The sequence below is a fragment of the Kryptolebias marmoratus genome, linkage group LG2 (genome assembly GCF_001649575.2).
Source record: "Kryptolebias marmoratus isolate JLee-2015 linkage group LG2, ASM164957v2, whole genome shotgun sequence".
Taxonomy (NCBI): domain Eukaryota; kingdom Metazoa; phylum Chordata; class Actinopteri; order Cyprinodontiformes; family Rivulidae; genus Kryptolebias; species Kryptolebias marmoratus.
The window spans coordinates 21,932,982-21,956,566 of NC_051431.1; the positions used below are offsets into that span (position 1 = coordinate 21,932,982).

The 23,585-nt window shown below is 41.8% G+C and overlaps 3 protein-coding genes and 1 long non-coding RNA gene across 7 annotated transcripts in view; 2 read left to right on the forward strand and 2 right to left on the reverse strand.

Moving 5' to 3' along the window:
- Positions 1 to 325: 325 nt before the first annotated feature.
- On the reverse strand, positions 326 to 2,732 carry LOC112450637. Its single transcript, XR_003039315.2, has 4 exons — positions 2,326 to 2,732; positions 1,930 to 2,230; positions 763 to 993; positions 326 to 679 (listed from the first exon to the last, which is right to left on the reverse strand). It is a non-coding gene; the product is annotated as an uncharacterized LOC112450637 (long non-coding RNA).
- Positions 2,038 to 7,962, forward strand: ccnp (cyclin P). Of its 2 annotated transcripts, none has more exons than XM_017420031.3 (8): positions 2,038 to 2,171; positions 3,520 to 3,595; positions 5,045 to 5,220; positions 5,371 to 5,469; positions 5,879 to 6,034; positions 6,881 to 7,039; positions 7,140 to 7,318; positions 7,453 to 7,962. In XM_017420031.3, exons 1-8 carry the CDS (start codon positions 2,118 to 2,120, stop codon positions 7,613 to 7,615), a joined length of 1,062 nt encoding a protein of 353 aa, XP_017275520.1. In that variant the 5' UTR covers positions 2,038 to 2,117; the 3' UTR covers positions 7,616 to 7,962. The 2 variants fall into 2 exon arrangements, with proteins under 2 accessions (XP_017275520.1, XP_017275521.1); XM_017420032.3 differs by having other exon boundaries at positions 5,048 to 5,220.
- Positions 7,963 to 9,533: 1,571 nt separating this feature from the next.
- Positions 9,534 to 18,603, forward strand: si:ch211-132b12.7 (uncharacterized protein LOC564531 homolog). Of its 3 annotated transcripts, none has more exons than XM_025006753.2 (4): positions 9,534 to 9,605; positions 13,511 to 13,711; positions 15,386 to 15,585; positions 15,702 to 18,603. In XM_025006753.2, exons 2-4 carry the CDS (start codon positions 13,543 to 13,545, stop codon positions 16,674 to 16,676), a joined length of 1,344 nt encoding a protein of 447 aa, XP_024862521.1. In that variant the 5' UTR covers positions 9,534 to 9,605; positions 13,511 to 13,542; the 3' UTR covers positions 16,677 to 18,603. The 3 variants fall into 3 exon arrangements, with proteins under 3 accessions (XP_024862521.1, XP_017275494.1, XP_017275495.1); XM_017420005.3 differs by lacking the exon at positions 9,534 to 9,605 and adding an exon at positions 9,644 to 10,173; XM_017420006.3 differs by lacking the exon at positions 9,534 to 9,605 and adding an exon at positions 10,215 to 11,552.
- Positions 18,604 to 22,110: 3,507 nt separating this feature from the next.
- LOC108238140 (sodium- and chloride-dependent GABA transporter 2-like) overlaps positions 22,111 to 23,585 on the reverse strand; it is a 10,583-nt gene continuing 9,108 nt past the window's right edge. The window contains exons 12-14 of the mRNA XM_017420018.3: positions 23,054 to 23,154; positions 22,745 to 22,915; positions 22,111 to 22,444 (exon numbers count right to left, since the gene is read on the reverse strand). Coding sequence (XP_017275507.1) covers positions 22,334 to 22,444; positions 22,745 to 22,915; positions 23,054 to 23,154 — 383 coding nt within the window. The 3' untranslated portion in view covers positions 22,111 to 22,333. The remainder of the gene's footprint in view (positions 22,445 to 22,744; positions 22,916 to 23,053; positions 23,155 to 23,585) is intronic.

Here is a 23,585-nt window from a genome sequence, read left to right on the forward strand (position 1 = left end):
TCTTTTTATTTTATTTCAGTTTTTACAAGTTCTATTTCAGAAATGACCGGAAAGCTGAAAACAGCACTAGGCAAGTGTTCGGTGCTGTGCAAAGGTAATGAGTCACAACTTTTCTGTAATGGCTTAAAGGAGCTTCGATCTGCACTTCTTCAGGCTTTCTAAAGGTCCAGTTTTGGTATCAGTACATAATACAAGTACTAACAAGCTAAATATATACAGTAAGTACCAGGTTGGATTGTGGCCAAAGTTTTTCTTTGAAGTTTGGCTTTTTTTATCCTCTCATTTTCAGTCTATCACCAACCATGTTCGATGGATTTTATTTAATTTGTGTGTGTGTGTGTGTGTACTGAGTCATTCAGACATAGAAAGGCAACTAAACTCAAAGGATGGGTTGTTGCTGTATCGTCTCGACACATACCAGACCAGACAATTTGGCGAAGAACCAGTTTTAACCAGCAGCTTGTCACCAACCCACACTTTGCTTTCATTTTTCTTTTTCATTGAATCTTTTAAAAACAAAAAACAATTTTAGTACAATTCGACGCATGTCAAACATCGACACGTCTGAGGCGTGTCACAGATTCTAAGTCATCAAAATAAAAAAAGTTTCCCAAAAAAATGGCAAGCCATTCAGTTGATTTATGTGGTGCCGATTCACAACAGAAGTCCTCTCAGGGCACTAAAAAACAAACAAAGTCCCAGTCATAAATTCAAATCTGATTAGTCAATCCATTCTTATTATGATTCAGTACATTCACTTACAGCATGTTATGAAATGACAATTAGTGGAAGTTTCCTATCTAATGAAGCCATTTCGTCACAGTCTCCCATCCTGAGCGGCACATTGGTGACAGTGGAAAGGAACAACTTCCTTTTAACAGGAAGAAAACCTCCAAGAGAACCAGAACCAGGCTCAAAGCGAGCGGCCATCTGCTTTGAGAGGACAGGAAAGAAACACAGAGACGCACAGAAGGACTCGTCCAGGTGGAGTTTCTATGGGAAGAAAGACAAGAATACAAAGTTAATGACAGCAGTAACAGAGTGAGGAAATGTGGTCAATTTGTCCTCCATCAGTCTAAGCCTGTAGCAGCATAACTGAGGAAAAGCTCAGGAAACCCAAACCAACCCTAACTATAGGATTGATCAAGCAGGAAAGTCTTAATCCTAGTTTTAAAAGCAGACAGGCTGTCAGCCTCACAGACAGAAACTGGAAGTTAGTTCTATAAAAGAGGAGCCTGAGAACTGAAAGCTCTGCCTCCGCTTCTACTTTTAGAATCTCTAGGAACCACAAGTAAACCTGCAGCCTGAGAGCGAAGTGCTCTGTTAGGAAAATATGGAACAATAAGATCTTTAATATAAGATGGAGCTTGGTCGTTGAGAGCTTTGTATGTTAGGAGTAAGATTTTAAATTCATTATAAATTCAACAGGAAGCCAATGGAGGGAAGGAGAGAGGGTAAAAAATAACTGGAAAATCTTAGGTTTGATTAAAAAAAAAAAGAAAGTTGAAATCTTGGGCTCTGCTTATATGTAAAAAAAAAAATCAAGTCACACATATATGCAACAAACTGGTCAAACTTTTATATTTACTCTATAATTAATTGTGTACTTTACTATAAAAAAATGAAATGCTGGCCATGTTAATTTTGACCAAATATAAAAAGTAGTCACAGTGAGGAGTTTGACCTTCTCCTTTGTCCTCACATGTAAAAATAATATTAATTGGCAAAACAATTTGCGATGGATCTTTAATTTCATAAAGCAACATTATTTATGTGTTTTCTATGTAACCTAATGAACTTTTGTCTTTAATTGAAGCGCTGTTTGTAGCTTTGTATTCGATGATTGTTTAGTTTGTGAAAGTTGCATCCACCCGCAGTGAGCAGGAAACCCGAATCATGGCCGCCGACCGGAAGTTGGAAGGTGCCCACCTTCGCCCGCCGGCTTGTCTCCACTCCAATCAGCAGCTGGCCTTATTAGAGTCGGCTCGGGGGCCGGCGTGGCTCCTGTCTGCCCCGCTCCAGGCCTCCGCACGCGCCCGACGCTCGTGGGTAAGTAGCTGCAGCGGACCCGGACCCGGGACTCGGGACTCTGCCTCCCCCCTCCCTCGGCTGTGACCATGGCCAGGACCGGGTTCTGCGACTCCAAGCCCCTGCTGGACTTACACATGAAGGTGAGCTGCGTCCGAGCCCAGAACCAGGTCTGCTCTGCTGCGGGAGAGCCTGGCTCAGCCTGAGCAGCAGGAAGAAATGAACTCCTCAGTTTCACTCATATTAAACTGCAACATATATCTTTTTTATTCTAAATGAGTGCTTTGCAGACCTCACCTCCTCTCCGTTTCTTCAAGCACTCCTGCAGGACTAAGTGTTGGGTAAATTGAACCCACTGGCCACGATCCCAGGTGTCTCCTGATTAGGCCTGAGCAGCACCTTCAGGTCCAAACCTGAAGCAGGATTTCATCTGATCAGTCCTCTGCAGCATCATTACTAACAGGCTGATGGAGTCTCATAGTGTGGGCAAATATGGAGAGGGAAGGGGGGAAAAAAAAACTTTCCATTTTCTAAAGAATAAAAATCTGAGTCACCTAATGTGACTTGCTCAGACAAACGGTAAGCTGTTTGTATTCATGCAAGGTGATTCCTAGTTTTAGTTTGCATCATAAACACACTTTCTGAACCTTGCTCATTTTCAAAATGTGCCGTTTAAGTGAAGGCATGTTTTACAGACTCCTCACAAGTTGGGAACTAAAGGAAATGCAGGTTTTTTGTTTATAAAATGAACATTGTTGTATTTAATTGTGTGATCGGAGCCATAAATATCAGGAATTTTTTGTCTTTTACCCTGAAGTGCTGGCGTAGATACTCAGTCATCCAGGACATAGTAAATCCCCCCAAAAAAGATTAAAAACAAAAACTCAATCCAAAAGAAGACTTGGAACTGAGAAAGCTCCTCAGATGGGAATCGAAATGTCTTCAGCTACAGAATAGAAGTCCAGTTTTTGTTTTTAACCCTTATTTTTGTTCCTTTTCCCCTGAAGCATAATGATATCCCCTGAAGTGTGCAGTGAATGTTTCTGCCGTGCATCAAAAGTGGGCCCCATAACTGCTGGAGGAATGTGGAAGTTTGAGTTAGGAGTTCATTTTAGCGAGGGCGAGCACGCACTTCAACGTCCGGAAAACTCGGCGTACACGCGCACAGATGGATCTGTCGCTCCTTCAGGCGGATCAGAGGAGAGCTGCTTTCAGAAATTCAGGCCTACAGATCGCCGGCAGCCTGTAGATGAGTCCAGGGTGGACCCGGTCAGAACAGAACCAGAGCGCAGACGGGAAACGCCCTAGGTCCTGTTTTGTCTCCTTAACCCAGAACCATCTACGGCCTCTTAATGTCATCCTGTTAAAGTGATGCTCAGGAAGAAGACTGGAACTAGTTTCAATCAGCTGGCATTCCCCCTTGTCATGGTCCGAAGCTTGGCTCTTCAAAGAGCGTTCTGTTCTAACATGTAAAGTGTTGGTTCCTTGCAGGAAAGGAGGCTGTCGGCGCAAACCACTGAAGGTGTCATCATGGGGTTTCATGAGGACAACAGGATGGGCTCTGCTGGTATTCAGTCTTTTTTTTTTTTTTTTAACACTACTGAATCAAAAAGTCTCCAAATTAGAAACTGTTTATACGTTTAATTCCCAGACTCTTAAAATAACTGTTAAGCGTTCATAAAATACCTGAATTTACACTTTTTTTAAAATTTATTTATTTTTTTTTTATTTTTGGGCGATGGTTGGGTGCCAAATTCCAATCGGGGCATGGTTCTTTAAAGGGATCATTTGGATATTTGGAAGTGGTGTTCTGTGGAGTTATCAGTAGTCAGCATCGTACCTGCAACAGAAAACACTCAAACATTTTCAGTTTAAAAGAATCAGGCAAGAAGCTTTCGCGAGGAGACGAGTTAAACAAAACCAAAATGCATTTCTGCCACCTTAAAATCAATCCAGCTTCATTTTTTTGTTTTCATTGTTGTTCATACAGCAGGAATTTAGAAATATTCACCGTTACTGTTTCACATACAATTCTGAGACCATGCCCACATAAAAAAACAACTGTTTTTCCAAAACAATTTTTTTTAAATTTATTTATTTTTTTTGTCGTTTCTAACAATGTCCTTGCAAACCCGACACCCTCTGTATAAATGTCTTTATCCCACAGAAGCGGGTCACGAACTGCAGACTAGCTCAGTCTTCTGTGTAAAGAAGCAGACTTCTCCATTAATAGCTATAAAATGTAAAAGTGACAGTAATGCAAAGGTTTAGGAACTGATCATTCAAGGAGTTCCTAAAAAAAAAAATGGAGCCTGGAGTAGTTTTTATAATGGCAGTAATCTGTTTTGGAACCGGCCTCACTCAACGTTTTGTCTCATCTCAAAAAAACTGCTTCATATATCAAAGTGATGACAATCTGAGTGATTTCTGCTGCAGGTAAGATGTTGTTTTACTGATAACTCCACAGAGCCTCACTTAAAAAAACAAACTATTCTTTAAACATTGAGTCAAACATTTGAGCGTTTTAATGCCGTAAGGAGACATTCTGTTGCCATTTGTTAACGTTAAAGGCATGGGGTCACTTTAAACCAGCCTGGGTGTTCTGACTGATCACTTTTTTATCCTGTTAAAGCAACGACTTGGAATTGGTGTCCACATTAATGGGGACATGGTGGGTCACTGTGTGGTTTGATCACAAGCAATAGGCTTTGTTGTAACCAGACTCCCAAGTTGGTAAAGTACTGTGTGTGCGCGTGCATGTTGGGCAGTGTTTTTGATTTAACAACACCAAACTAGGTTGCGTATTTGGTGTTTTGGTGTTCTTAATAGTTCCAAGCGAGGTTCCTGGTAATTGTGAAAACATTTTTTTCCTCATGCGTTAACACTTAGTGCAGCAGGAACAGGGATAAAAAATAAAATAAATGCCCAGTCCTCATAAGGTGAGGTGACAGATTTTTAAAGCAAAGAAAAACAAGTTTGTTTGTTTTTTGGTCTTCACCTTCTCCATCCTGTGCAGCAGATGAGTGCGTGGCGGCTCCTCCTGCGCTCCTGTATCCTCACAGCCTGCAGGGCCTTCCCAGCCTTCAGACTTTGGTTCCCAGCTTGTTGCGACACGAAGTCGAGACAGCCCTCGAGAAACTGAGCCTCATTTGGGACCGGCCGTACGCCTGGGACATGTTCTTGGACATGATGGTGAGAAATTATGACCTTTCGGCCGCAAAGCTGCTTTGTTGTTTTGGGGGAGCAACCTGGAGGGCTGCCTCAGGAACTATTTTATTTATTTATTTATTGCTCCCCTGCAACTCTAATTAGAGCCTCCTGTTTTTGCTTTTCACCCTGTAGAGAACCCAAACGCAGACCCCTCTTTCCAACGCTGATTTGCCCCACTATTTCACCAATGCTGCTCGAGCCATTCTAGTAGACTGGATCATTCAAGTTCACGTGAGTTTTTATTTATTTATTTATTTATTTTGGTGGACAGTGCTGCAGTCTTGTAATCTTGAAGCTGCATGTTCGAGCCCAGGTTGTGGCAGGAAGGGCGTCCGGCGGAAAACGGTTTCCAAATCGTTCGTGCGACTTCGCTCGCTGCGGCAACCCCTAAAGAAGGGAGCAGCCGAAAGAACTTACTTACTGTTTTTCCTAACCAAAAATAAATAAACAAAGTCAAAAGATGAATCAAAATGAGGTTTTGACTTTACGGTTTCTTGGACGTGGTGTCAAAATCTGTCCAAGAAATTAAAGGCCTAGCGTTCCCTGAAGGTGCTGCATATCGCCCGCCGCCTTTTGTGCCAGAGCTTTAAACTAAGATCATCTCACGGCGAGTCCGCTGCCACATTTTACTTCCTGCCAGGAGTTGATGCAGTTCCAGGAGGAGACCCTCTATCTGGCCATACACCTGCTGAACCGCTCGCTACGACAGCTGAAGGTGTCCACAGCCAACCTGCAGCTCCTCGGCATGGTTTGCCTCTTCATCGCAGCGAAGAAAGAAGAGAGCCTCCTCCCAGAGGTAGGAGACGCAAACTATAGAGCAGAGGTCCCCAACCCCCGGGCCGCGGACCGGTACCAGTCCGTGGGTCATTTCGTACCGGGCCATACAGAAAGAATAATTAACTTACAGTATTTCCGTTTTTTTTATTTTTGGAGCCTGAAGGACATTTATTTTGAAAAATGACCGGATTCTCTCCACTCCATCTGTCTATGACTCACTCTTGATGCGTGTCAGAACGCTTATCTTGATCACGTGATCCGTTATCGCTAAAATCAAACCCACAAGCAGCAAAGTGAGTAAAAAACAAACGTCTCTGGAAGCCCTAGATGGGACCGTCTCGTTACTGAGAAGCAGGCACAGGGCTCCACTGATTCAGCAATATGGTGAGTTGTATTCTTTGTGCACTTTATATTTGTGGTGTATGTTATTTTGAAGTGCCTGTTTAAACATCGCCATATTGACCAGAGAACATTATGGGGAGGAGAGGGTGTTATTCATGTTGATAATGCAATACCAGGACGCAGCTAACAAAACTGCGAGGACACGTTGGATTTACGTTTATGTTTTAAAAAATACACTCTATTTCATGCCGGTCGTATAATTTTATTGTTATATTTATCCGCCACACCTTTAAAGGCCGGTCCATGAAAACGCTGTCTGATAATGAACCGGTCCGTGGAGCTAAAAGGTTGGGGACCGCTGCTGTAGACCACTAACATTTCTCCATCAGCAGTTTGTTGCTTGAGTTGAACAAATTTATATTTTTCACTAGATTAAATATCAGCTGAAAGTGTTAAAGTTGTTAACTTGAGGCTTTATATGTTCTCTTGAAGGAAAGCTTTAACAACAGTTTTCTCCCTTCAGGTGTCTGGGCTCTGCAGCTTGATGGACCACGCCTACGCCAAGCACCAGCTGCTGCGAATGGAGCGCAAAGTCCTGTGCACGCTCAAGTTCGATCTGTCCCACTGTCCCGCTCTGCACTTCCTCCTCATCTTTGCCTCCGTCGCTCGCTGCAGCGCCATGGTAGATCTCCCCCCACCCCCACACACACGGTGTGCTCTCTGCCCGTGTTATCGTAGTCGATGGTCTGAAGCGTCACCCGCCCTGTCGTCTGTTCCTCCAGGTGGTGTGGATGGCTCGTTATCTGCTGGAGCTGTCTCTTCTAGAAGGTCAGTGCGTGGTGTTTCTGCCCGTACAGCTGGCCGGAGCAGCTCTCTGCTTGGCCCGTCGGGTTCTACAGGAGCCCCCGACGCCAGAGGGAGAGGCCGCCTGGTGTCTGGCCTCCAGCATTCACGTCGGCAGGTACGCAGCTCTTCATGTTCATTTATCCTTTGTTGTATTTGGTGACCACTTTTCTTTTTTTTTAATTCAGTCTCTTATAGTCTTTTATATTTCCAGTAGTTACAAATGACAAATGTGCTGTTTTTTTTCCCCAGTGAGACTGCACTGCTGAGGATCATGCAGATTCTAGCTAGTGCTGCAGCCGAGGCCCATGAGACCTGTGCCACTTTTATTAAGTTTTCTTCCCCAGAGACCATGCACGTGAGCAGACACCCAGGTCTGAAGAACACTGTGGCTCTGCTGGGCGTGTGCTCTTGACCTTTTCTGACTCGAACAAACTGAATTCTCCGAACTTCGTGTCATTTACGTTTGGATTATTATCAACTCGAAGACGTGAAACCCGCTCCCTACGACCCAAGCTTCTAGCAGGAGCGGTGACGTTGTCTGTGGGCGTGCAAGCGTGAAAGATTGGGCGCCAGATGTTGACGGATGCATGCGGTCTACTAGCGTGTAATTTGTCCCACATTGTGTTTTATGATCTTAACCTGCAGCCGATGTAGAAAATACTTGAATTGTCCCTAATGTCCTTGTCTTGTCATTTGTGGAAATGCTTTGTGTCAAGTTGAGGAAGTTTTAATGTAAAATAAAGTGTCTGCTGCAAAATACTGCGAGTCGGGTGTTTATTTAACATGTTTGTTGCTTTTCTGTAGCTCCATCTGAGCCGCTGCAGCGACTTCATCGTAACGTGGTTTGCTCCACCGTTTCACTCTACTAAAGTCAGCATTTATTAGAAATGTACATTAAACTATAAGTTTACTGAAATGTCTGTTTTTGTGAAAAAATGGTTTCTGTGTCAGTAAGAAGCGGAACATACAGTTGAGTGCTGTGTGAGAAACACAGCATTTTGAGCTCATACTGTGCAGCACATGACAATTATAACCAGTAATTGCATTGCAAATATCTGAAATGTTCTATTTGACGTTGTATGTTTGACTGTAGACTTGTGATTTAAATGTATCATTTCAATTCGGGCTAGAATCTAATTTTGACCTGGTAAGATTTTCACAGTTCATCTAAAAAAAATTTGATTATGTGTTACATCAGCCTCTCGGACTATCAGCACCGTAGTCAATGATCAGCGCTCCTTCTGTAACTGCTGTACGTGCGCTAATTTCTGATTGGCTGTTGTGGTTGAGTCACTGACCAATGACCGACTTGCTCACAGAGAGAGCGTTTGTGTTGCGGTCCCACTGAAATGGCCACTGACCGCTCTCAGCGAGATATTTGGCCGCCATCTTGTGAGGTGCTACGTTGTGTCACTCCGTTCTGTTTACACGGGGAAGGCGCACATTGTTAACGCCTCGTGCGTGTTGTATGGTGTGTCGTCAATCCATAAGCGCTCAGATAATAAGCCTTATTTTACTTAAATAAACAGGTATCATGCGAAATATGTAAACAGAAGACGAGTATTCTGTAATGAGGCTAAAGGTCGACCTGGTGAGGTACCACAACTGTGATTAAATTACCAAATACTGTAATAATTCAAACCAGACCAGTGCATACAGTAACTGCACTTTAAGTAATTAAGTACTTTACATGTCTTCTTATTCTAATCAAAACTCTGCTGCCATAGTCTGTAGTTAAATTCACCTAAATTAATGACTTGGAGAGTATAAACTTGGGGTGGGTGAGATGACAACTGTATCTGCAACATTTACATTTTGTAATATATAGGGGAAGTGTAATTGACACTAATGCCAGCTGTGAGTTTTATGGGACTACCTGTCAGTGCACTTCAAGTCTGTACAACTTGATTCTGGACTCAAAAGTAGTGCTAAAACTGAATAAACTAGTAGCTCTGCATAATTATGGAAGGTATACATTTACTTAAGTAATACAATACTATCTAATTTAAAACATTAGCACATATACCTTTTGAATTTATTAAGTATTTTATATGCATACACAAAGTACAAGTCAAAAACTGAAAAGATCACATTTTCAAGGCTTTATAAACTAAAACAAAATGCTACCTTCTTTGAATCAATGGTTATAATAATTATAACAATTAATGGCAAAAAAAAAAATCCCATTGTATTCCTTTGCTGACTTTACTTTTTCAATCTGTTCTCCTTCCATTGCTACACGTAACACTTTACAAGATGGCGGCACAAATTCTCGCCTCGCTAGCATAGCATTCCATTCCAGTGTTTCTCTAGTTCCGTGGGTGGTCCAGCAGGCGGGGTGAGGGTTCATCTAAGGTGAAGCAGACTGACACCGACCAAGAAAAGGCTAAATGTAATATCTGGTGGGCTACTTTTCAATTTTTTTCAACGTTCATATCGGGACAAATTACAATTTATGTAGATACCAATATCCACTTTTTTTATTCGTCACGTCAAACGGTCGAATTCAGTTTAGCAACAATAGCTATGGCATTTCAAAACAAAAGTGTAGCAAGGAACAGTCGGTGATATGTGATGGTGACTTCTTTTTGAACAGTTCAGACACGAGACAGTGATTCTTAGCTGCAGTAATCGTTATCGGAATACTTAACTCTTTGCGAAAGTGCATCGTTTTTTTTTGTGCATGTCTCGAATTTTATTTTGAAAGCAACCGGAAATGTCTCTTATGTCGACTAACTTAACCAGAAGCAGCGCTGGCGAATCTCAGCCCCGTTTTTTTTCTCCGTAGTTTTGTAACTTATGGCGTATCTGACCCACAAAGAAGGAGAAGAATTTATTTTTTTTTTTGCTGGTTTAGCGCCGACATGTAAGAGTGCGCAACATGGCGCCAGTGGCTAAACGCGGCGTTTATCGGCGCTGCCGTGAAACTGAGCCGAGGGTTAAAAGGCAGCCGCGCTCTTTACACTGAAGGTAAGTTTAGTTTACCAACACTGAGCATACCGTACTGCTTCAGCTGGTTTTATATGCGCCAAATGCTCGTCTTTCCCGTTTTGGAGGCACGGGGTTTAAATTTGGACCGCTATGTTTTGTGTTTTATGAGCGGGAGGAAGTGTATTTGAAAGGATGGACTTAAAGGTTACATAACGCAGGGAGGAAGGGCTCCTCTGAGCTGAGGGATGCCTTCACGGAACCTCTGCTCCGAGCGTGTCGAACATTTGACATTTACTGTGGAAATCTTATATAAGAAAGAAGAAGTGGCGAATCTGCGTGCAGCTGGACACGAATGTCTGTTGAAAACCTATAACTTCGGTATTTATTCCTAATTCATTGCTTCCAGAAAGACAGTAAGAGATAAAATAGTGTATAAAGTTAGGTTCAATGTATTTTGTTTAAATGAGAATTTGTGCTGTTATCAGCAGATACAGTAAGGCTGCCCAATTTCCTTAGGAATGCGCTTAAATATACTTTTAACAGGAATAATTTGCAAAAAAAAGAAGCGTTTTTTATTGGCAATTAATTCATTTTTGTCCCAGCTCTGGAGAATCAATAATGAACCACACAGACTACACAAACTGTTCATGTGTTTGTCCTGTTAGCAAAATATCTAACCAACCACTGGATGAATTTTCATGAAACCCGTGTACGACAGGTTAATGTTTAGGGTCAGTCCAATTTAAGATGACCGCCACAGCTAAGTGACTGTAGCAAACGCAAAATAATGGTTGTAAATCAAACGATTTTACAGACATAGTAGCTAAGAGTCACAACTTATACTCGGAGCACTAACGCAAGATCCGTTTAAAACGTTTTTAATATCTTATGGAGTCAATTCTGCCTTTGTCAGCAAAATATCTCGCAAGCCACTGTTCAGATTTTAACGAAACTTTCAGAACAATCACCGGACGGGCATCTGCAACTGATTAACCTGTGGAGTCAACCCAACTTAAGATGGCCGCCGACAGTAACCCTGCACTGTGAAACACAGAAACGGCTGCAGCTCGGCCAGTTTTACAGAGAATGAGCTAAAGGTTGCCGCGGCAGCAGCTGAGAGCCGTTTCCCAACACGTGCTCCAAGCTCCGGCACATCTTGCACGAGAAACACATATTTACAAGGTTTGACCGAAAACGGAGGTAACTTCGTACCTTCTCGTAAAACTTTCGACTCCGGTGCCAAGAGGCTCAAGCTGAACAGACTCTCCCGTCTGTTGACTTGAAATTGAAGTGCTTTATTGGTGTTGAAGGTCAGCTGCAGCTCTTCTGTGGACCCAAAACAACCCGCCCTGCACGCCTGTGTACCTAACTGTGTTTTCATAAGCCCGGAGACGCATGTGAACACGTGCACAAAATCAGTGAGTAAGACACAAGTTTCCTCTCTCTGCTGCTTCAGCTTCGTCACGGACATGAGCAAATCTGAAGACATGAAAGTAAAGCTGGACACCATCTCAGTTATAGCAAAAAAAAAAAAAAATTTACATGTTTCTTCAGCGTCATTGGAAAGGTGCTGCTCTGCTTGAAGTTAGGGCTGTGCTGTTTTTTTGTTTTCTAGGTCCTGAAACCCACTTGGTGCTGATCTGCTTATATAAAAGCAGTTTGTGTAACAGTTATTAGATGGGGTGCGAGTTGCCACGGTTACAACCCTAAAGGCAACTGTGTGAGCATGTGCTTTTTGTGGATTTGCATAGAGACGAAAAAAAAAAAAGAAGCAGCATAACTACAATCAAAATTGTACAATGCTAACTCCAGAGTGGTCGGTGTTTGTCCTGAAGGGATGTAACAACAGATCAGTTTTTTATTTTTTAATGTTGCTGTTTGCTGAAGAAGAGAGGTAAGTGAGAACAACCCATCATGTCAACCCTAAAAGTGATTTATTTTTCCAAGGAATTTAAATACTGCTTTAATGGCACCAGTTCAAAATTCTGTAAAAAATAGTTGGGGCTGGAGCAAATCTCATTTGCTGAGAAAATGCAGTGTGAACGCTGAGTGATGAGTGTCTTTGCTGAAACCTGCTGATTCAATTCAATTCAATTCAATTCAAAAATACTTTATTTATCCCAAAGGGAAATTAAATGTTGTTGTAGCTCATAATCCTGGTTTCGTTAAAGAGTTGTTATAGATGATGATTACTGTAGGCAGGAAGGATCTCTCGTAAAAGTCTGTCTCGATGTGTCCTCTGTCCTGGTGTCCTCAAAGAGCTCCACCAGGTAAGCTTTGCTGGCCTCCTGCGGAGCCATGATGGCCGAGCTCTGGAAACACAGGTCGGTCTTGAAGACCTGGGTGATCTTCCAGACCAGGCGCTGGGAGGGCAACTTCCAGATGAGCATCTTGATGGACTTCTGGTAGTAGTGGATCTCCCTGAGAGTCACGGTGAAGCGGATGAAGCTGAAACTAAGATGTTAAAGCTAAAAGTAGAACTCGAGCTAAAAGGAGGGAAGCAGTAGCTAAAAGCTGACGGTAGTAAAACTGTGGAGGTAACGTTTTGAAGAGGAGCACCTGAAATACAAACCATCAGCAGTAGAACCGCCGCCTGTCGGACCGACACCGGCCGCCTCCTGCTGCCTCTCTAAAGACTGTGTGACATCATCGTAAAGCTCGGGGGTTCTCCGTGTGAAATGTGGGGCTCCAGTTCCCGACAGACTCACTCCAGACCAAAAAACAACAAAACGTGTTTTCAAACTGTTCCTCTTGTTAACGAAACTTGCTTCTTATTCTGCTTCCATTTCCCCTGATAAACGCTGACAGTAACCTCCTCAGTGTCCTACAGCGGTCTGCCACAGCTGGCCCCGCCTCCTTCTACCTCACCAACCAAAGAGGTAACTCCGCCCATTTTAAATCAGAGAAACAGACCACTGGAGTGTTAAAGGATCCTGTTTAACTAAAAAAAAAAAAAAAAAAACATAAAAACTTATCATTTTCATGTTTTAGTTAATTTTCCCTTTAACTAAAAGCTTAAAGAACCAAAGCACCACATGAGAGTAGCAAAAGCTAGCTAAAAGTAGCAAAATACTAGAAAAAACCTAAAATAAAAGAAAGTTTTGCTAAAAGCCAAAAGTAGCAAAACTCTATATAAAAGTAGCAAAAGGCTAACTGAAAACCAAGGGTAGTAAGAAACAAAATGCTAGCTAAAAACAGTATCAAAAAGGCTAAAGAAAAGTAGCAGAACAGTAGCAAAAAAGTAAACTAGCATAAGAAGAGAGAAATGGAACCAGTATTCTGAAGCAGAATAAAAAGAAGGAATATTTCATGTATAATATTCAGGAAGCAGCACTGTTAACACAGATGTGTTTTCTTCTCTCTGTCTCTCTTACAGAAGCAGTCTAAATACATTTTGAGTTTTCCATCATGCCCAAGGGTCAGCCTTGTGAAAACGGTCCCTGTGCTCCATCCAGCAGGGCCGCTAAAGCTAAGAGCGACAGCACCACCCCTCTGATGGTACGCAGCGCTAAAAATGGAGCTGAAACGGTCAGAAGAGGCTCCTGCTGCAGCTCAGAGAAAGACTCGGGCTATTCTGGTGAGTTCAGGTTTCCGTGGCAAACCTACAACAATAAAATGTGACATGGGCTTCTCTCTAAGCACTCCTCCTTCAGTTCTGAGAAAGTTTCTGCAGCCATCGGTGGTAAAAACGTTGGATGGAGCCAAGCTTTTAATTCAGAAACACCTCAGTCTAAGAGTGCAACAACAGTAGGATGTTGTTCTAGGAAGTGTCTATTTGAACACTAGACTGTTGACATTTAATAAAGTCCTCGTGTTTAATATTTAATGATAAATTCTCTGCAGTAACCCATAAACCAATGTTGAAACTGATGAACATAGTTTGCATCTAAAGGTGATGATTCTTGGATATGTAGTTATTGTAGTAACTTGTTCTTAACAAAAACAAAACAAACCTAAGCCACTGAGGTGCTGCTGACCGGCACTGAGTTGATGCCTCATCCTCCTGGATCCAAACAACGAACACTTGAGGTTCTGATATTTACAGAGCATTTATTGATCTTGCGCTCTCCGACAAGATGCGATCTTTTAAAGTTGCACACTTACAAACTTGACTGTTAGGTCAGTCCAAAAAAAAAAAAAACGGCTCACAAATTGTCGCAACACAATAACCTCAAAACACAGCGACGAGGACGATGACGGTCAAAGAAACTGCGTTTCCGCTGCAATCAGTACACCTGTTGACAAGTTACCTGTGGCTCCATTTAACCACACATGATGCCACCTACTGTGACTTTTAGGTATTACACCAAAATAAAAAAAAACAACTTAAACCCCAAAATATGGCTCTAATAGTTATCAATGGGAAAAGTGACTCATTATGGGGAAATCTGTAGAGAACAACATTTTATTTCTTTATTTTTTTATTGTCAGATTATATTTGTTTGGCATTATATTGAAGATGGGGAAGCTCATCCACACATTTGAGTTCAGAGTTCCTCGTGTAAGTCTGCATCCAAAAAAAGAGCTGGGTTTAAATAATTAGTTCTTCTGTTTCAAATTATTTTTATTGGAGACATGGGATGGGCTGTAAATCTAAACGCATCCGGATTTATAGGTTTTCTTTGTGAAGTCTTCCCTGGAAATGTATCCTGCTGGTTCAAAAACAGATTTACTGTAGATCCGTTCAAAATTGAGTCATTTTTTTCAAAAAATCTGATTGTAGAAGTAGGAGGATATAAAAGCCAAACTGATGTACATATTACTTGGTTCGCCCGCATGTCAGGTTGTGATTCATGTAACCTGGCTGTGGTTTCGGGAGAGGTGGACATAGCTGCCAGAAATAAACGAAATAAGCACCAAAAGTCCCAACACTGACAAAAACTGAAGAGGAGTTCACAACCACATCTGTCATTATAGTCCCAGAACAGCCTAAATACCTTTTTTTTAAATAACTTTATTCAATATAAGTTTTGACTTTTTATCATAATATCAAGTTTTGATTTTGACAAATATTGAGAATCACAGGAGCTGCTCTAAGCCGCCATTTGATTTCAGAGTCGTAACAGCCAATGTGTTTCTCTTCTGGTAGGACAAGACATATTATGAAATGCTTTAACACAAAATTGTGTCTAAAAATTAGGTCCAGAGCTTAGTTTGTCAAGAGACAGTGGTTTTATTATTAATAATTCTTCCGTCTTTCAGTTGCAGAAGGTTTGCCTGAACGTCCTTGTGTGTTCTGGCTTCTCTGCAGATGGTTCAGACTGGCAACAGACAGACGCTGAGGACCAGCGGAGCAGCTCGAGTCAGCCGATAGTTACAGAAAAAGCAGAAGCCTCGCACAGCAGCCAAGACAAAGGACTTGGTTATAGGACTAGTGAGAATCCCACCATGATGTCGGCCAAACCGGACCACCCACCCGTCTACATCGTCAAGGACATGGTGCTTAATCAGGTAAATGGGTTTAGCAGGAATCAGGTGTTTCTAAAATGAATAAATAAATAAATGTTCTGTGTATATTAGGACTTTTTGGTCAACAAAACCCTTTTTTTTTTTCCACATCTTTTCAGCCACCAGTGACCCAGAAAGGAAGTCAGCTGCTCTTGAGTAATGGCGTCATATTTGGTTCGTCGCCTGTGATCGTTTTTGAGCAGCCGGGCTTGATGCCGGCCTCCCTCCAGCTCCGTAAGACTTTGCCCCGACCTTCTAGTGCCACAGGAAAGAAAACAAAAAGCACCTACCTACCCATTCTGAACTCCTACCCTCGCATCGCACCACATCCAAGCAAGAAGCCGCCCGATAAATCTTCGAACCAGGAGTCCCAGATCCTGAGCAAGAGGATGTGCACAGAACCCAAGACTGATGAAACCCCTGTGACTAGAGATCTACCGGAGCAGCAGCATCATAAACAGCTGAAACTGGCAGCCCAAAACCCTGTCTTGTTGTGTTCCACATCAGGTAAATATTGTCTGTCCTCCTCCACATTCACCGCTACTTTTCCAGGTCCGGGATCCGTGTCCACTTCCTCTTCAGCCAGAGAGCCTTACAGGAACATCACCACTAGTACCCACCATCGCCGTTTCCTCAACACTGTAGAGCTCCTTCGGCAGTCCGGTCTGTTGGACATCACGTTGCATACAAAGGAACTGCTGCGCCTGAGCAGCGCCACCGAGCAGGACATCTCCCAGCTGCGGCAGCACACAGAGCTACTCTGCCGGGCTGCCAGCAACTCCAGTCCCAGCCTGAACGGCAACGCAGGCTGGGAGCATCTGTATCAGGCTATGGCAGAGTCCGGTAGTTACCCCGATCTCAGAATCCTGCAGAAACCCCAAAGCCCGTCACACCTAAATCTAGCCAGTCAACCAGAACGTTTTTCCACAGGTGGCGCGAACAGACCACAAGCTGCCGAGAGCTCGGAGGTCTCGCCAACTTGCCTTTGCGCCACCTTCACAGACTCTCGGATAGAGCAAGACAAGAAGCTCGAGGCCTGTGATAAAATCCCAGACCAAGTTACCTTCATGTGTCCCGACAGCTCCACCGGTTAGCTCAATCTGCAGTGCCTTGAACGACCGAGATGGTGGTCATGACTACAGTGCCTCATGTTCACCCCCCCGTTTTGTTAGCGTGATTTTTGTTGCCTTAGAACCCAGAAGAACTTACAATGTAATGTCTTTTCTTTTTGTTGTTCTTGGTTTTAGCAGGCCTTGAAATAATTAAATATGCTTTTTGTTTTTGAACGTGTAAACAAAGAAAATGTGGGAATGTGAAATAAACTAGAAAAAAGCCAAAACAACAAAAGCTTGAGCTTCTTTCAAAGTGTTGACTTCCTGAACAGAGTCCGTGCTTTCTAGAGTCCTCTGTTAACTTTTAGTGACTGGGGGTTGTTTCCAATTGGTTTGACACATCCGCTCACTGGGAGGTCAGCCCATTGTACAAGCCAGATGTGTTCCAGCTGTTCTGGACTCTTTTTTTTTTATCGAACCTTTCAGAGGGGTTTAAGTGTTTTGGACGTGTTGCTTTTGCAATGTGTGCCCTGGGCTTGTCGTCCTGCTGAAAACTTGAACCTTCCTCCCACCGTCTGGAGCTCTCCTTCGCCCTTTATTACTCGGACCATTTCCAGGCTGCATTATTTGCCACCATCCTCACAGCGCGATGGCGTCCTGGTGGTTAAGGCGTTGAGTTCGTACCAAAATCAACGTTTTCCTCACCGGCTACATCGTTCAGTTTGGGTCTTGGGGAAAATCCAGCAATAACTTCAGTTGGTACTTGCCGTCAACCAAAATATCAATGTTTTGCTAATTTGTTTCGCCTCATCTGACTGAGAGGCTGCAGACCCAGCTGAGTAACAACTTCAGTGCCTTTTAAATTACTAGCTGAGATGAAGCCAGAGCCTTCCAGCGTCCTTCAAGGAAACTGGTGGCACCTGCGGCGCGTCTTAGTGTTCAGTGGTGGTTCTTAACTTTGCAGCAGCAACCAGTGGCTGATGTGTTTGATAACTGACTGACAGGCTCACATGTTCCATCAGTTTGCTGACTCAGGGTCTGAGCTTGGTTTGCCGTTGGAAACTGTGGACCCTCCGCTGTATGTACTGGGAGTTTGAAGGTTTTGAGTCGGATTCCTGCATGTAACACACACAGGATACCTGATTAATGTAATTATATTTAAACTCACTTGATCCCAACGTATCACATCTCTGTTGTTTGGTCAGAGGCCTTCTGTATTTGTTGTCCAAAGTCACGGTGTCCTTAAAGCATCGGTCGCAGTCACTGAACCTTTCCAGCTGCTAATGTTACTGCGTGGAAATATCTGCAAAGCTTTCTGCAGTACAAGGTTTGTTGTGTGAGCTTGCTTAACCACAAATATTTTTGATTAACATAGGAGTCATTAAATATGTGTACAATAAAAATATGAATAAAGAAACAGATGGAAACTTTATTCATAAGTTTAACACATATCATCTTGATCATCTCAGTGAGTACTTCAGAGTACTTCACTGTGTACCAAAAAGTGATAGTAAGAGTATCTCATGCATTTAAAGCAGACACAAAGGGCTCTTCAAGAAGCATCCCTGTGTGGAGCTGGGAATGAGAAGGTCTTAAAGTTGACACTGATGATAATCTACACATTTCTGAAATTTCAAGTGTTTTACACTGTATTGTTCATCATTTTAAGTTATTTAAATAAAGCAGTATATGAAAAATCTGTTATAAATCATTTTAAATCAAGTCTGATGATTCTATATTTGTACACTGAGTTCAAATAAACATATATATATATATATATATATATATAAAATTTAGATTTTTTTAACCAGCACATACGTGAAGTGCAGGTTTGTTTCCCCATGTCCTGCTTCTGAGTAGATTCCACTGATTGATGTTGTGATGTGCATTTATTTATTCATTTATTTTGCTCTGCCTAGAATGTTTTGCGCAATTTTGAATCCAAGTATAAATCAAATGATGAGATTTTTCTGCAGAAATAAAAATCTGTGTTCATTTAAAAAAAAGATATTACTGTCTGTTCATTACTTAGAGAAAAGATGAGCTGTAGCAAATATTTGTGAGATCCAGTAAGACCTAAAACATGAAAAAATAATTCAAGGTCGACAAAAGAGTTAATATCTAATTTTTTTTTTTTTTTCTTTATTGAAACCCTTTGACCAGAATGAAAATGATCAGGCTGTCCTGATTTTGGGGAAGGGAGGAAATTCCATTTCAGTATTGGGGGGGACAATAAACAGGGAAATTTATTGAGAATAAAAATAAATTTATTTGGGGGAGATTGGCAAAATTACAGTGAAATGTACAGATGGAACCTTATCAGGACTGCATAGAGTGTACTGAATAATTTATAATTATATTGACTTAAATGGCATTGATAAAATGTATTTAATAATCACATTAATAGTAATATTAATTAATAAAATAGTGTCCCTTATTAGTCCCATATCTCATATATGAAAGATTTTTAATGTGTTCAATCTGCAGGACCAATAATGACAGGTGGTAATGCCTCCCTGGCTCTGAACAGCCTGTCTCCGAGAATAAGCTATTTTTCATAACTCAAACCAGCCCAAACACAGTTCAATGCAACTGCAACAGTACTGCCATTGCTTAAGTATATGTCTAAATAAAAAATAGCTTTTCTTAACAATAAACTCAAGTTCATCAAACTTACACAAAACCAAAATATATTTTTTTAAAAAGCAACTGGACTTCAGTTCTTGTAATTAAGTTGCTTTTTTTAAAACCCTTTTTGGTTTTGCCATGTCCTGGGTGACTGAGAACCATCCAGCATCAAACCTACACTTACCTGTGACTCATTCACCCTGTCTGACTGTCCCTTCCTCTCTGCATCCAGCTCCGTTCTCTGTTGCTTTGCCTAATAACACCACGACAAAATAATGTCATAAAAACTTAAGCCATTTTTTTTTTTTTGCTTTTTAGAAAATTGTATTAACTTCCCTTTCAAAATACAACATTTCTTACTCACTGGGCATGCTCCTGGTCTGAAAAATGATCAGATGTCATTTTTCCTTTTTTTTTGCCATTTTTATTGATTTGGTTGACTAATAAAAAACATAAACACACTGCACGTTACTTGCAGAGTAGGGGAGAAGCAGCACTTATTAATCAATTGAAGTTAATATATGCCTAATGGTATTTAATTCAGATTATTATGAAGCCTGCCAGAGACTTGGTTGACATTGAATTTTTTTATGAATTAAGTTTTCATTTATTAAAATCATTACAAACAAAACAACATTCTAGAAGCCATTTTACAAGTAGATAGAAATAACGAATTAACCTGGAAGTAGGTGGGTATCATAACTAAAAAATAACTCTCAAAAAACCAAGATTTTTCTAGAAAAATATTCAGATTTTAAAAGGCATGTACGTTGAAGTAGGTAGATAAAGGCACCTTCTTTGTTTTGTTTTATTATCCACCATCACCTGCTCCGCTCTCTGTCTCGGCTCATTCCCTCCCTCCCGTTACAAACTCCTCTTCTCATTAATGTAAGAGTTGGTTAGAGGGCTAAATATGATTGAAATATTTGCTACCTTGTTTCGACTAAAATGCGCAAATCTGTCAAAGCAATGAATCTAGTTTTGCTAGTTTTCCTTCACATAGTATAACAAAGTAGTGCAACTTGTTCCAGAGTCAGGTCGCTGGGGCAGCAGCTTAACCAGGAAGGCCCTGTAAGTGTTGGGAAAACAGTTAAGTTTATTTTTGTAACATTTATTTCATTAATAACTTGCAAAATGGCTTTAAATTTAAATGTAAAGTAAAGGTTCAAAAGCATAAAATTAAGACTGGAAAAACATTGTTTTACGGTTTTTGTCATCATGCTGGTAGTCACGTGACCTGAGTGTGAAAGAGCAGAAAAAGTGCATGATGGGGCAGATTGAACACGGCTCAGAGAGCACAGACATTCTGCACTAGTTTTACAAGGCGCAAACAGTAAATATGTTGTATGTCACGTTGCAATGTAATTATACAGTTTATTGTAAATGTGTAGTGAATATGAGAATGACGCTGTACTGTTCTTTATTTGTTGTTTAGTTTTCATGGTGTTGCAGTGTCCTAATGTCAAGAGAGCTGAGAAAAATAAAGATACCAAGATATCAGTATGAGACGTGGGCCTTATTTCCTGTGTAAAACCAGAGCAGTTACAGGCCCAGACATCAATTTCCACAGCCTCCTCTTTCAGGAGGATTCCAAAGCGTTCCCAAGCCAGCTGAGAGACCTAGCCTCTCCAGCATGTCCTAGGGGGGCGTCCTTACCAGATCCCCGAACCACCTGAACTGGCTCCTCTCGGTGTGGAGGAGCAGCGGCTCTCCTCACAGTCCCTCCCAGATAACCAAACTCCTCATCCTGTTTCCAAGAGAGAGCTCAGCTACCATGCAGAGAAAACTGATTTCCACCTCCTGTATCTGCCATCTCATTCTGTCGGTCACTACTCAGAGTTCAGGAGCATATATGAGGGTAGGAACATATACTGACAGGTGAACAGAGAGCTTTGCCTTGCAGCTCAGCTTCCTCTTCAGAACAACGACCCAGTACAGAGTATGCAATACTGCTAAAGCTGCTCAGATCTGCCTGTCGATCCTGCACTTGTGAACAAGAACCTGAGATACTTAAACTCCTCCACTTCAGGCAGCACCTCACTCTCAACCCGGAGAAGACCTTCTGACTGAGACCAATGGTCTTAGATTTGGGGACGCAGATCCTAATCCCAGCTGCTGGAGGTCAAGGCACAATGATGCCAGCCAGCAGGACCACGTCATCTGCAAATAGCAAAGACGCAATCCCGAGGCCACTGGACTGAACCCCTTTTGGCCCCTGGCCGCACGAGAAATTCTGTCCATAAAAGCTGAACAGAATTGGTGGTAATGGCAGCCCTAACGAAGTCCAACTCTCACCCTGAAGAGGTCCAACTTACTGCCAACAATGCAAACCAGACTACTGGATCGTTTGTATAGGGACTTAATGACCCGTATCAACATAGTCCCAATCCCATATTCATGGAGCCCCCCTCCCCCAGAGGATGTGGTCAAATGCCTTCTCCAAGTCCACAAAACAGACAGGTTGGGTAAACTCCCATACCTTCTTGCGGACCCTAGTGAGGGTAAAAATGTGGTCTAGTGTTTCACAGCCAGGATGGAACCTGCATTGGTCTTCATAAATGAGGTTCGACCATCAACCGGACTCTTCTCCAGCACCCCTAAATAGGCCTTACCAGGGAGGCTGAGGAATGTGATCCCCTTGTAATTGGAACACCCACTGGATCCCCATTTGAAAAGGGGAACCACCACCTGCTGTTTATTCGTAGACAATTTCTTCTGAACAGAGTCACAGTCATGCATTAGTCACAACAGAAAAACTGTATTTCAACCAGGAAATGCAAACACAACAGAAAGCTGTCATTTGAATCAGAGTGCAAGTTAAAAAAGAAACTGTTTCTTTAAAGCCCAAACTCAAACTCATTACCTGTTAAAAGCCATTTTTCCCAGCACAACAAGCTTAATCCATTCAGTATTTTAGAGCTAATGTAAAAAGACAAATCATTGAATTTTCAAAGTTTATTTTTAGATTAAATGATAACTCTGTCATTTGTCCAATCAGTGCCAGATTTTTTTTGGACATATGAAATTGTAAGATGTGTGGAGTTCAGTTTTGCTTTTCTTTTTCGTTTTTTTCACTTGGTCATAAATGGCTTCAGCACTTCTGCTCCCACAGTCTGCAGTTCTGTTCTTTCCATTTGGGTGCTTGAGTTGTCAAGGACAGGCTGACACAGGCACTGGAGCCGCTGCAAAGAGCAAAAGAAAAATCTTTACCAATTATAACAAAGAAAAGTACATATGAGCCAGTAGTACACTGTAAAATGAAGTAATATTACTGCCGATTATTGGTACCGTACTTTAACAATTAGTGCTAGAGTTACTCTGACTTGAATTCAATTTTCAATGAAATAACTTGATAATGTTTTAATACCTCCACAGGTAATAAAGTTCTTAATTATGATGTTTGAATCACTATATTTTTATTATGTACTAACAGGTATTTAATAAATCTGTAATTATAACAAACAAATATAAAACCATCCCACCTGACCGAGGGTCCCAGTCCCAGCGCACAGTTTGTAAAACGCCCATCCTGGAACAAGCAAGATGGAGGAGAGAGCTAGAACCCATCCCAACACGTATGACCAGGATGGGTACACATACCAGCGATTGAAGGTCAAAGGCTGGTACTCAATTAAAGAACATATGAAAGATCCCTGAAACAACAAAGGAAGTGGATTTACTGATTGGATTCTGACTAAAACTCAACTGCAGATACAGTATCTCAAAGTTTCTATCTGATTCTGGAGGAGTGACATTCTCTTGTCACAACAACACACAGAAAGATGTCTCACCATTGAGATCAGCGGTGTGAGATAGAGCCAGCAGATTTTGAAGTACGAGTTGAGACGGACACCGGTCATATCCTTTATGATGCTGTACAACCTCTCTGCCCCTTAAATTGAGATGAGGTTGGATAACATGTTGATCAGAGCGCATCATGTTTTTTGAATAATTTGATTAAAAGATATAGATATTTATGACATTTTTTGAACAATGGTATACCTACCAAATACCCATCCCAGTGCCAGAGCTTCAAACATGCATAGAAAGAGGATGCAGACTCCATTACATGCATAATAGTCAAACAGCTGAAACACGTACATCCCTCCCTTCAGATGACAAATGAGAAATTTGGCAGAACCTTTAGTGTTTGAGTATAAATGAAGATACACTTATGGATCATTAGATACTGACTTCAGTGATCATGATAAGCTGAGAAATGAAACATATCAGGCAAAAGAGGAGGAGGAACCTCTCCCGTCGTCCTGCCCTGCGCATAACTCTTGGAAACATGTCTATGATTGATGTCATCACCACCTCCAT

What these genes read in the sequence shown, in the direction of transcription:
- ccnp (XM_017420031.3), top strand. Translation starts at nt 2,118, where the DNA reads ATGGCCAGGACCGGGTTCTGCGACTCCAAGCCCCTGCTGGACTTACAC. An exon ending in ACTGGATCATTCAAGTTCAC is followed by an intron (nt 5,470 to 5,878) that starts GTGAGTTTTTAT and finishes ACTTCCTGCCAG; the next exon opens with GAGTTGATGCAGTTCCAGGA. An exon ending in TCGCTCGCTGCAGCGCCATG is followed by an intron (nt 7,040 to 7,139) that starts GTAGATCTCCCC and finishes CTGTTCCTCCAG; the next exon opens with GTGGTGTGGATGGCTCGTTA.
- si:ch211-132b12.7 (XM_025006753.2), top strand. Translation starts at nt 13,543, where the DNA reads ATGCCCAAGGGTCAGCCTTGTGAAAACGGTCCCTGTGCTCCATCCAGC. An exon ending in GAAAGACTCGGGCTATTCTG is followed by an intron (nt 13,712 to 15,385) that starts GTGAGTTCAGGT and finishes GCTTCTCTGCAG; the next exon opens with ATGGTTCAGACTGGCAACAG. An exon ending in AGGACATGGTGCTTAATCAG is followed by an intron (nt 15,586 to 15,701) that starts GTAAATGGGTTT and finishes ACATCTTTTCAG; the next exon opens with CCACCAGTGACCCAGAAAGG.